The sequence below is a fragment of the Peromyscus maniculatus genome, chromosome 5 (assembly GCF_049852395.1).
Source record: "Peromyscus maniculatus bairdii isolate BWxNUB_F1_BW_parent chromosome 5, HU_Pman_BW_mat_3.1, whole genome shotgun sequence".
Classification (NCBI taxonomy): Eukaryota; Metazoa; Chordata; class Mammalia; order Rodentia; family Cricetidae; genus Peromyscus; species Peromyscus maniculatus.
This window is the reverse complement of record NC_134856.1, coordinates 105,489,893-105,503,177: the sequence shown is the minus strand read 5'-3', so window position 1 is coordinate 105,503,177 and position 13,285 is coordinate 105,489,893. Positions and strand designations below refer to the sequence as shown.

Genomic DNA, 13,285 nt, shown 5'->3' with positions numbered 1-13,285 from the left:
TGAGAATGGCCGCATTGACAGCTGTGTGAAGCGTGGCTCACAAATGAGCTGAGGGTGACAACCAGTCACAAGAGAAAGGCTCAGGCCTGCACACTGTGTCCTGTCCTGATTCCTAATTAATGTTCTGGAGGAGGAAGGGAGGAAAGGATGCTACCAGCTCCAGGCAGGAGGAGAGACTGTGTATCTAGATACAATATCATTAGATGATATTTAATTGTGCTCAATGCAAACTAATGACTCTGGGAGTTACTATCACAAAACATCAAATGAAATTCTGACACTTTGACCATTAAAGAAATTTCTATGAGGTTAAGCTGGCCTTATGACTTGCACGAAGTCTGTCTAATCTGAGACCCTCTAAACTCATTTATGGGATATTTTCTCGGTCTGTCTACTTTCTACATGCTGATGGTGCTAACCAGTTTAAAATGCAAGCTGATGCCAGACAGCATTATGTCTCTGACTCAAACCATTCTTCTGAACTTCTTGGGCACACGTGGACATGTGTCTCAACTTTTATACCCAACATCTCAAACTTAGCATGTCCAAAATGGAAATTCTGACCTTGTCTCATCAACTTCCTCTGCTGCTGGTTCCCTTCCTCTTGATTGATGTGTCGAGACAATCAGTCTTGAGGCCTTCTCTGATACTCTACGTCTAATTAGCAAATCCTATCCACTACTATATTAATTTAGCTTCTGTCACTATTAACAAAATATTTGAAGCACAGTGGTATGAAAACAAAAGAGGTCTATTTAGCTGACAGTTTAGGGAAACTGAGAATCTAAGGTTGGCCAGTCCTCACCTCTTTGGCTGGCTTCTGGTGAGGAAGTCATGGCAGATGCATCCCAATGGCAGGAAAAGTGTATGAGAAACAGAACAGAGTGAGACGGAAGCAGGACACCCCGAGGCCACGCTCATTCTTCTCCTACCAACTCACTCTTCCTGGATCCTAGTCACAAAAGACCTACACGAAGCCCTCAGAATGAGCTAACCACTTGCCTGGGTCCCACCTCATAAACTTTCCACCACTCAAAACTGGTTCACTGGAGACCAAGCTAAACTTTCCCATCTCAACGTTGCCCCCTGGAGACTAAGCTTCCAGCATGTGTTCTTTTAAGGGTGACTCACAACATAATAGCAGCTATATTCAAATGACGTCATGAACCTGGCCATTCCCACCCTGTCCTAAGCCATAATGATGGGCGAAGGAAGAGGTTTCATTCCTTCACTCTCACTTTCTATGCTCTGGGTTGAGCAGAGCAGCCTGTGATCCCATCATGCCGTAAGCCAGATCACAGTTCAGTTTAAACCCTCCAGTGACTACCGTATTTCAGAGAAAATGACAAGGCATTGCTACCTGCTTATTTACCAAGCCACCCGTCCCAGTTTATCTCCTTTTTATGTACTTCCACATGTTGTGTGATAGACTCTTCCTGGGGAGACAAAACAAACATGTCTGCTCACTCTAGAAAGGGAACCCTAGCAGGCCAAAGTAACAATTGCACGAGGTTCCAACCTGGTTATCCAATGAGTTTTTATATGACCAGAGTACAGGTGAGTGGCTGCTTTCCAGGAGCAGGGATGACTCAAAGACAGCTGCGTCACTGAAGAGCCCACTCCAACACGGGGGATGACTCACAAAGGCCACAACGCCCAGCTCTCTGCACAGTTTTCAGGCAATTCCAAAGTCTAAGCCTCCCTCCTCGGCAGCACGGCTGGTCTCTGCTTCTTCCAGGCAGCTTGGCTGTTCTAGAAGTCTAGGTGGCTCGGCTAGTCTGAGAGTGTCTCTCGGCATCCCCCTGCTTATATAAGCTTGAGGAAAGATGGGCCTTGTGAATCTAGTCTGTTTCTGGGAGTTTCTGAAGCAATTGAGTTGTTGCTTCCTGAGTTTTAAGGAGCTTCCTGCAGAATGGAATGTTTGGCCTCCTTTTAGAACAACATGAGTCTTCAAGAGCTTCCTTCCAAGATGGAAGGCTTGATCTGGGGGGACAGTGCTGTGTAGCGCCACCCAGGACTTTCCACACTACTGGCAGTTCCACTTTCTGATAGACTGGCCGCCTGAGTATTGTGCCACAGGTTGCATGGCTCCCATCTCTGCCCAATACCCTTCACCTAGGTATGCATGCTACTTTCATCCACTTCTTCACAACCTCTGCTCAGAAAGCTGTCTTCTCACTAAGGGTGTCATTATCATGAGACGGTTGATCACTGTCAACTTATCATCGCCTACAAGACAAGTCTCTGAGAGTGTCTGTGTGTTTTACATCTCGTGTGTGTGTGTGTGTGTGTGTGTGTGTGTGTGTGTGTGTGTGTGTGTGTATGTGTGTGTGTGTGTGTGTGCATGTGTGCGCATGCGTGCACGTGTATGTGCATATGCAGGCTTCTTAGTGTGTAACTGCAGGTACTCCCCACGACATTGCACTCATAAGGAGGTCACAGGATAACTTCCAGGGTCAGGTCCTCACCTTCCGCCCTGTGAGAGTCAAGATCCTCTGTTGTGCACAGCTGTACATGCCAGTCTAGCTGGCCATCAGGCTACTGAGTACTCTGTGTCTGCTGCCTCCCAGGCCTGGATGAGCACTGGGGTTACAGATGTGTGTACTCATAGCCCAGCTTTGACATGGGTGCTGGAGGGTGAATCCAGGCCCTCATGCTTATACAATAGGCACTTTGCCAATTGAGTTCTCCAGTTCTGATTTGAAGTAAACCTCGAAGGCAGGCGTCTAACTGACCACACTAGTTTCCAGTTCTTCCTCAAGCACTTCTCAGCCTAGAAAGTTTTCCTTTTGTGTTTGCCCAGCAATGGAGTCAGGCCCACATCCTTCAAGGTGAGGTTACTGTTTTCTTAGGGATCAATCTAACCTTGCTTTCTATTAGAAGCCCCTGTAATGCAGCATCACAAAGAGTGAGCTGTGGGACACCCTCAAAAAGTGCCATTATCTGACTGGACATAGCATATATATTTAAGGGATATGATAGGACATGTAAGAAGTCCCAAGATACGCCTGGGCCATCTGTGACATCTCTGTTTTTGCTTTATGAGATAGAGTCTTACTATGTAGCCCAGGTTGACCTTGAACTTGCACTGATCCTCCTGCGTCAGTTTCCTCAGTACAGGGATTACAGGAACGTACTATTATAAGTTTCCCCTGTTTCAGTAGGTTCTATAATAGACCATTTTTTTATGCCAAAGTTGGGGAGAATAGACTTTCAAATTAATATCAAATACTAAAAGTAAACTGAACTTGGAGTAGAAAGGATCTAAAACTAATATATATTCAAATGAGCTCATGCCTCCTTTGCCTGCGCAGGCTCCTCACAAGATCTGTCCACAGATACTCTGGAGCGCTAGAATCTGAAGTCACATTCCCACTGCTATATGTAAAGAAGTGTGTCCCCTCTACATGCCTAAACCCTGAGAGCTTAGAACAGAAGGTTTTTACCTCAATACTACCTTTCCTAAAGTTTTGTACAGGCTAACAGTGCAAGTGGGCTCCTTGGACAATGCTGGATGTCTTTTGCCCTCTGCTCTACTCAATGAGGCATCTTCTCTAAGATGCCCTCATCCAAGGCTTGGTTGCTGAGATGCCGTAGGTGAATATAAAATACTTCAATAAAACCCTGACTCGAAGCGAAACACCAGATTTCAAGCTGTCATCACTGTGCAGTCTTAGTTCCCCTCCTGGAAACACAGCAGTCATCGCTGCCATCCCTGAATAGCTGCATCTCTCCTTCCAAGCACATGGCAGGGCTGACTGCTCCACTCCTTTGAATTTAGATGTGGCCAGTAGCTTGCTTGGGAATAACGGAATTTTAATCAGTAAATGAGCTGTCGTTTTCTTTCTACCGTGGCAACCAGGAATGCTGCCATAGATTAGCTGCTGTGAGGGAGAGGCGCCAGCTAGCCTTGGGTCTCAGTCACAGGAACAAGACAGGGACCTGTACTGTGATAACACACTGAGGACTGGTCACTGTGACCTGTCCCAACTAGAAGCTGAGCTGCCAGTCACTTGGTGGCAGATACTCATTTCCCCCAGGTAGGTGTGTTCCTCAACTCAGCTGCTTTAGAGAGAGTTGCCTTAAAAACTTTAGGATCACTGGGTGGCTGTAGTGCATGCCTCTAATCGCAGCTCTCCTAAGGCAGAGGCTGGACAATCTCTGAGTTCCAGGCCAGACTGGTCTACAGAACAAGATCTGGGACTCTGGGACAGCCAGGGCGATACAGAGAAACCCTGTCTCAAAAAACAAACAAACAAAAAAACCTGTCAAGATCAATTCCTGGTACAAGCATTTGTCAAATCCATGTTCCCTTTTGCCTTTCAGATGAAGATCTTTGACAAAAACAAAGATGGCCGTTTGGATCTTAACGACTTGGCAAGGTGAGTGGTGTCGAAACGGTGGCAAATTCAGACGTTCCCGTCCACGGGTCTGGTGGCAACACACATCCTCTGAAATCTGAGATGCCCTCTAGCCTGGATCTGAGAGACAGGTTCATCTTATCAAACCACTGTGGTGCTTCTGAAGCACTTTGGGAAACAGATTCCTTCGTGAAGATAATCAAAGCTCCATCCTACCTACATGCACAAGACATACAATTCAAGGTTTTTGTTTTTTTTAATTTCACGGATACATGAGTGATTTTGCCCACAGAGGCCAGGCATTCACAGTCCCACATTGGGATCCTAGGACCAAATTAAAAATATCCCCCTCCAAACCCCAACCTAACAAAACAAAAGCAGTGATGATGATGATAAATGAAAGAAAGAAGGAATCTTGAAGCTATTCACTGACTTTGGGAATGTTGAATTGTTAATTCAGAACAAAAGTAACAGCTGATTGGGCTTCAGTAGGACTAGCTTTCTGCTGGCCTTTGAGGGCTGACTACCCTCTGCAGTTCCCAAAGGCTGGCAGGGGAGGAGGGGAGGATGAGAATGTCTTCGAGTCTTGCAGGTGACTTGGGATTGATGGGCCACCATGTGTATTGTTATGCAGCTTTCCATAACTATAATGAGATGTCAGAGGTAGGTTAAAAGATAAAGAAAAAAAATCATTTAATCATTTTACCATTTCAGAGGCTGGATATCAGAAAAGCATGACATAACTTCTAGAAAGAATTTCTTGGCTGTGTCACATCATGGTATTGTGTAGCTCTTGTTTGTGTGCTTCTCTTCCCCTTTCTTGTTCTTGACATTGAACCCATGGCTTAGTGCATTCTAGGCTCTGTGTCTGGTTCTGAAGGTTGTCTGTGAAGAGACGTACTAGGAAGACTCTTCAGTCCTCACCCTGACATTGACTCTGACACACTAGATGGATTTCTGTATTTCTGAGGAGCAGTGTCTTCCTAAGTGACTCTCTCCAGACCTTCATCCTAACTTTGAGTCACTTTGATGAAAAGGGGACACTAAGAGACCAGTCAAAGAGGAATACAGTGCTTCTCCTCACAGAGCCCAGCAAGGGGACCTCAACTTGAATATTTTGTTTCTGCTCCCTCCACTTCACACTTGGGAAACTGAGACAGAATTCTCACCCCAACCCCAAGAAGAGGTCAGAAAGGTTTGTTCGAGAGTTTCTCCTCAGAATAAAAGTCAGTGTCCAAAAGATTCATTGAAATCAAGGAAATACGGGCGACAATGAGAGCTTCTAATTTTATTATTCCCTCCACTGACATCTGCCTGTTCTCAGCCTTTCACATAAATGGAACTAGGGGAGGTAGCTTGGTGTACAGGGACTTGGTGCCCAGCATGCCAAGACTGTAAGTTTCGTTACACACATGTGCACACACACACAGAGAAACATGAATATGAGTGGAATCATGCGTGCACTTTTTATATCTAGCTATATTACTTGCAATAATGTTTTGAAAGGCATGTCTCTGTTGTGACTGACCATTGACCCAGTCATTTCTTGTTATGGCTGGGTACTCTGCTGCACACACCCCATATTTTGTCCCTTTGTCACTTGACATACATTTGGGTTGCTTCTGCTCTTTAGATAGGATGAACAGTTTTACTATGTGAGTGCGATGAGCCTTTCCCCTTGGTTACATTCTTGGAAGTAGAATTTTGATTCACATGGTAATTCTATATTTAATTTTTCCATGACACTGCCAAATGGAAATACTGGTTTCCACACTTCCCTGATTGATTGCTGGATATTTGTAGTAAGTTTTAAAAGTGTAGAGTTCTCCAATCTTGTTCTTTTTAAAGATTGTTCTGGCTACTCTGGGTCCATTTGCATATCTTGATATAATTTTAGGATTAGATAGTCAGCTTCTGTATAAAGGCAACTCAGATTTGCATGGATTTTGTTCTGAATCTGCTGTTCAAAATGGGAAATACTGTCATTCTAACAATATTGTCTTCAAGTTTACAAACAACAGCTGTCTTTCCATCTTCTCAGGTCTTTAGTTTCTCTAGAAGATACGTTGGCGTTTTCAGTCTATAAGTCGAGCCTGTTCTTGTCCAGTTTATTGTCAATCATCTGCTTCTTTTCGATGACGTCATATATGGAATGGTGCTTTGGAGCTTGTCTTAGCTCTTTCCGGTTGCTGCGCTAGAACACCTTGACCAGAAGCAGCTTAAGAAAGGGTTGATTTTGGCTTTCAGCTCCAGGGAGATAGAGTCTGCAATGGCTGGGGAGGCACGGGGGCAGCAGAAGGCTGCCTGGTCACATGACATCCACACACAGGAAGGAATGAGGGAACGGACAAGTGTGGTGAGGCTACAAGATCCTCAAAACACTCCTTCAGTGATGTGCTTCCTCTAGCAAGGCTGTACCTCCTAAAGGTTCCTTAGCGGACCCCCAAACAGCACCATTAACTGGGGACCAAGTGTTCAAACACATGAGCCCATGGGAGGAAATTTCTCATTCAAATCACCACAGTTCTGTTTTGCTTTCCTTTTCTCCCCTCCCTCCTTCCTTCCCTTCTCTCCTCCCTCCTTCCCTTCCTTCCTCCCTGCTCCTTTCCCCCTTCCTCCCCCTCTTTCCCTCTCTCCTCCTTCTCTCCTTCCCCCTTCCCTCCCTTCTTTCCTCCCTGCTGTCTTTTTCTCCCTCTTCCCTCCCTTCCCTCTGTTCCTTTTGTTTTGGATGCAGGGTCTCTCCATGTAGTCCAGGCAGGCTGGCCGTGAACTACTGCTGCCTCAGCCTCCAGATTGCGGGGCTTACCGGTGTGCATCTTTGCTTTGGTGGTTTCTAGTGAACAAAAATGCACTGAATGTTCTGTGTGGACTGTGTCTCCTGTTAACTGTGTGTGGGAGCCCATTCTCGGGTTCCTCGTGGCTTTACCCAGCAGGTCCGAATAGAGGATGATCAGGACCACGGGCCTGAGTGCAGGAGTCTGAGATGGCCTGCACTTGGCTGTGCTGGGGGAGGAGGTCTTTTGCTCCACCCCTTGGTGTCTCTATAAAAACCCTGGGCCAGAGACAGTCGGGGCCCGTTGGAATAGGTTCCAGGCCCTCTCAAGGCTATCCTTTATTTTCTATCTGTTTATCTCCGCAAGATTCTCCGCTATAAATCCTTCTATCTAATATTTCCTGCTGACTGCACTCAAGAAAACTCTGGGGAGCTGTGGGGGTGGTGGGTAAACGCCCCACAACTGTGCTGGCTTGTTTATTAGCTTGAATAGGATTTTGTTTGGTATGCCACTTGCAAATAGCAATAATCTGTTTCTCCCTTTACATTTTGCTAATCTCTGCTTCTAATGGAGCTATTAATCCATATATGTTTAATGTGATTGCTGATGATGTAAGAATTTTTGTTTGCTGTTTTTCTGTGTTTTATCTGTGTTACTGTAGGGCATTCCTGCTGAGCTCCCGGCCTGGTTCCTGAGAGCAGCACCTAGCCCTAATCCTTCCTTTGTTTAACCACACCTTTTGTTTCTCTTTCCTTTTGTTTCTCCTCTCACCCTATGTGAATCTTGTCTGAGAGTCAAGGATCAAAGAGTCCCCCAAGGATCAAAGGCCTGTGCAGAACTTGGTTCAGGAAACCTAGAAAACCGAGGTACCTGATAAATCAAGTAACTTGCACTTGGCATTTGGTCTTTGGGAGCTCCTTTTAGGGTGTTTTGATGGTACAGAAATTAACTGGCTAAACTGTAACAGAGAATAAATAAAAATGCCCTAGGCAAAGGGAACTTTGCTGGACCCCCCTGCAGCCATGAAAGGCTGTTCTTAAGATGCCTCTGAGTCTCCATTCCACAGACCCTCGTGAACCCACATGCCTGTGTGGTGACACACAGTTACATGTTACTTTTATTGTTGCTCCTTTCTAACTTATGTTAAATAAATATTCTGTAGTGAGCTATTTTTGTTCTCCTATGGTTCCTTTCACCATTAACATTTTTTGGTGCCAGGACCAGTCCCTGTGGTTGACAGGTTCCAGAGAGGAGGCAAGCAGGAGTCCAGGGAAGGAGTGAGCCAGGCCATTGGTGGTGGTGAGAATCTGGCAGCCTGACTGACTAGCAGCCAGAGCGCTTCTTTATTTATATAGAATTTAGTAAGCAAGAATAGATTCATGTTGTTCCAAAACATAGATCATATCATTTTTTTGTATCCAGACATGTGTTTAACTTTTTCTCTTGTACATCTGGGGCCACAACTTTATTCATCATTGATGAACCATGACAGAACAGAGTTATCTTTTATAATCATTTTTACTCATCAACCCCATAGCCCAATTTTTAGAATTTTAGAGGCATATGACAGTCTATTTTCAGGCTGGTAGCTCTTGTAGCTTCAAGGATGCTAGACAGAAAGAAAATTTCGAAGGCAGCTTGGGTAGACTGTCATGTTCTAAGCAGTGTATTATTAACTCTTAATGGCCAGAGTGCCATTTGTCAATAGGTCCAAGAAAAATCCTCAGGCCAAAGCTGCTGCAGTTATTATTCAATTTCTGGCATAATACAATGTTTGCATTTATATCTTTATAGAATTTATTTATGTGTATATTCCTGCATTCTTCTGTTCTTTGGCCATATGACATCACAGGGCTCTGAGCGAGCTAACTTTTCTAACAAAGGGAGGTCCTGACATCTCATTCTTTTATCATCTTTCCACACCATTCTTTGTCCATCCATAGAAGTCCCTGTGTAGGGCAGAGGTAACTTCAGCTAATCTAACTGTGTTGCTGTATATGCCACATAATCACCTGTATAGCAGGAAGAGACTTGTAAGGTGATCTGTTGCCAACTTCTCTCCAAATCTTGTTGACCTTTTAAGTTTACTTTGCTCTGATTATCTTTTTTCTGGAATAAGTACAGGGGCAGATATATTAGAGCGTCATAAAGAGATCTCTGGAGTCTTTATGTGAGTCACAACCTTAAAGGCGTAAGGAAGACCTTCAAGTAGATAAGGATACCTCCCTAAAAGTGGGAGGGGTAGTATATTCAGAACTTTCCTGGGGGAAGCCTAGAAGCAGCATTCCTGGGAGAAGGCATACATGATTCATAAGAAAATTTCCATCAATCCACTATCCCCAAATTGTACAAATATTAAAAACCCCCAAGCATGTAATACACAGAGATCGAAACCCAGACTGGCACAGTGGCCGTCATGTGGCTCAGCTTTGCTGGATCTTTGTCAAGCAGCTGTGCTGGCTTTATGACTTCTGCCATTCCCATCAGATATGGCTGTGCCATTTTGGGTTATAGTCTTAGTGGTCTCTGGGGGATTGCCATTAACAAATTGGATTAATAGCAGCTTAATTTCAATATTATAATAAATCTGTGTTTGTTTACAGTTCCAATCTACTGTTAAATCCCCCATGTTCTTTATGTTCTCCAAATCACATCATTATATGCTGTGTACCCATCAACACCTATTTATTTTCTTTCTTTCTCTCTGTCTCTTTCTCTATTCTTTTTTTCTTTTCTTTCCTTCCTTCCTTCCTTCCTTCCTTCCTTCCTTCCTTCCTTCCTTCCTTCCTTCCTCCCTCCCTCCCTCCCTCCCTCTTTCCCTCCCTCCCTCCCTTCTTCCCTTCCTCCTTCCCTTCCTTCCTTCTTTTTCTCAATAGGCTATTGCTGTGTTGTCTAGGCGGGCCTTGAACTACTATGTTCAAAGGATCCTCCTGCCTCAGTCTTCTGAGAAACTGGCAGTACATCAGGTGCCTGGGGCATACACTTTGAATAATTGCTTGATGAGGCTAAAACATGATAAACAACAACAATGACATTAATCCTGCCTCTTTTTTAAAATGTGTATGTGTGTATGAATGTTTTGGCTGCATGTATGTCTGTGCACCACTTGCATGCCTGGTACCTTTGAAAGCTGGGAGAGGGCACCAGAACCTCAGAAACTGGAGTGATGGGAGGTTGTGAGCTGCCGCGTACTTACAGTTGAAACAGGATCCTCTACCAGAGCAGCCGATGCTCTTAACCGCTGAACTGTCTCTCCAGCCCCTCCCGCTGCCTTTTATAATTGCTCTTGTGCTTACCTTTGCTAGTGCTTTTGGTTCTTCACATGGATTCAAGTTTCTGCATAGTGTCCTCTCATTTCAGACCAAGGACTCCATTTAGTTTTCCATATAGGACATATTTGTTGGTGATGATGCTTTCATTGTTCATTTGTTTGGTGGCATTTCTGAACGAGTTCCATACAGTCTGTCTTCTTCATTGTATGTATCCACTGAAGTCTCTTCTTGGGTAGCTGAATGGTCAATTTGTGGCCAGGAAGAGGTGGCTTTTGCTTTGTTGTGGATGAAATGGGAGCCAGGCATAACAGCCAAGGCTTTGCCCATGTGAGACTGGTCCTCGACCACTAAGCATATTCCCAATCCAAGGCTTCCTCAAATGTCTGCAACAGTGAATTCCCAGGACATGTGGGGAAACAGAATGCTACAACATTTCTTCTTCTTGTCAACATGTAGCGGCTTTTCTAAGTTTTGTTTTTGTTTTATTTTGATTCCTCGAGACAGTGTCTTTGAAGCCCTGGTGGCTTCAGACTCAAAAGTCTCCTGCCTCAGTGTCCAGAGTGCTGGGCCTACAGACCTGCACCACCACCACACCATGCTGATCCCACTGTTTTTACAGAAGAAGCTCTCCCCAGACTGCTGAAGGCTTTAAATGATTTTTCAGAGTTTTACAAACCTTGCTCTGACCATTCTTTCCAATTTTTTCATTGCTCTTGTGGGGCAAACTTTCAGAAGTCTAGAATTCCTACCAGGAAGAGTCATTAAAGCTTTGTGCGGTGAAGGGGATCCCTGGGAAAGTTTGCCCATCACTGTCCTTGCATTTATGATGTAGGAATTCCTGTATTTCAAGCTTCTGTACAGTTCTTCAGGGTAACGAGGAAACCATCCACCTTTTCCTCTGCCCAGAGCTGTGCATTTGCCCATTTGCCAACTGATGGGAGAGTTTACAGAGGGTCACGTGGATTTTATTCTTTTTCCCATTTAGGATTCTGGCTCTTCAGGAAAACTTCCTTCTCCAATTTAAAATGGATGTAAGTGATGACATTTCTCTTGATGGGTTTCTGCTACCCTTGTTTCTTTATGTATCTGGAAAGAAAGAAAAAAAAGGAAGGTAAATTAGTTATTTTTCTTGTCGCTAAGGTAAAAAATCTGGCAAGAAGGGAGGAAGATGTATATTGGCTCACAGTTACAGAGATACAGTCCATCATGGCCGTCATGGTAGGGGAGGCATGAAGGCTGGAGCAGCCTGTAGCTGTGAAAATGGGAGCTTGCTTACATCTGGGTAGATCAGGAAGCAGAGGACCCAGTGGGAAGTAGGGCTGTGCTATAAAACCTAAAGATTAGCTACTTGGTGACTCACTTTCTCCAGCAAGGCCCCAACTCCTAACAGTTCTACAGCCTCCCCAAACAGCGCCACCATCTGGCAACAAACTGTAAATACATGAGCCTGTGGAGGACATTTCCCATTCAAACTATACAAGAAGACATCTATTTGTCTTAACTCTTTTAGAGACTGACAATGATCAAGGAACTTTAAAGGGTTATTGATTCGAAGTTTCTAAGGGTTGCCCAAGACCTTATGGGGATTACACACCAGTGGCTGTGCATTGCTGGATTGACGTAATGTTTTCTTCACACCCAGGCTTCTTCTTCGGAAGAGAGGAAGAGGGACTTTGAGAAAATCTTCGCCCATTATGATGTTGTAAGTGCTCTTCGTGCTTTGAAGCCATCTTTAGGGTAGAAAGCTCCCTTTGCTCCCGTGTGGCACCACCCTACCGACAAGGTCTAGCCCGAGACAGTGAATGGCGGTCCCCTGAGTGTGCTGTTCGGTCAAGGTGCCCTGAACATCGTTATGTAACATCAGATGGTTAAAGAATGGGCAAAGCTGATTTATAGTTGAACAGAGAGGTATTCATAATGCTTTTATTGGCTTGTAAAACTATGAGAAAGGCTCCCCTTCCAAGACCAGACATTTATTGTGTGTGCCAAAAGAAATGAACAAACAGAAAAATCCTCCCCGTCCCACCAAAGGATCCAGACAAAGTCAGTCCTGCCTAGGGTAAAATGGTTTCTCTCATGGAGTGATTGTCCAACCACTCCCCAGGTGGTGCACTGGCTGGTTGCTGCGTCAACTTGACACAGGCTAGAGTTAGCGGAGAGAAGGGAGCCTCCGCTGAGGAAATGCCTCTGTGAGCTCCAGCTGTAATGCATTTTCTTTATTAGTGATCAGTGGGGGAGGACCCAGCCTATTGGGGGTGGTGCCTTCCTGGGCTGATGGTCCTGGGGTCTATAAGAAAGGCTGAGAAACCAGGGGAAGCCAGTAAGCAGCTCTCCTCCATGGCTTCTGCGTCAGCCCCTGCTCCAGGATTCAGCCCTGCTTGAGTTCCTGTTCTGACTTCCTCCAATGATGGATTATGGTCTGGAAAGGGTAAGACAAATAAACCCTTTCCTCCCCGGCTTGCTCTTTCCTCACGGTGTTTCATCAAAGCAATAGAAACCCCAAGACAGGTGGGGACAATCATTCTGGAACACCAAACTGAATTTCTGGAGATCACGGTGGGATAATGTGAGAAAGGGCAAGTGAACAAGAAGGTGGGAGGTCCTAAGAACTCTCTCCATGAAATTAATATCCCAGAACACCTGGGCTGCATTTTGAGCAGAAGTACTGTGCCTGGGCAAGGCAGCACTTAGGTACTTACTTCGTCTGTTGTCCAGCTTTCCACCTGGATTTGTCAGTCATGTGACGTGGAATAGGTACCTCAATTTCTTTATTCTTCCTACCCCACCTTTTGCAACAGGGTTTCTTATGTAGCCCTGGCTGTCCTGGAACTCACTCTGTAGACCAGGCTGGCCTTGAACTCACAGAGATCCGCCTGCT

The 13,285-nt window shown here is 45.0% G+C and overlaps 1 protein-coding gene across 1 annotated transcript in view; it reads left to right on the top strand.

Moving 5' to 3' along the window:
• The window catches only part of Scgn (secretagogin, EF-hand calcium binding protein), a 41,453-nt gene that overhangs the window by 21,407 nt on the left and 6,761 nt on the right, over positions 1–13,285 (top strand). The window contains exons 7-9 of the mRNA XM_076573043.1: positions 4,327–4,382; positions 11,393–11,438; positions 12,050–12,109. Coding sequence (XP_076429158.1) covers positions 4,327–4,382; positions 11,393–11,438; positions 12,050–12,109 — 162 coding nt within the window. The remainder of the gene's footprint in view (positions 1–4,326; positions 4,383–11,392; positions 11,439–12,049; positions 12,110–13,285) is intronic.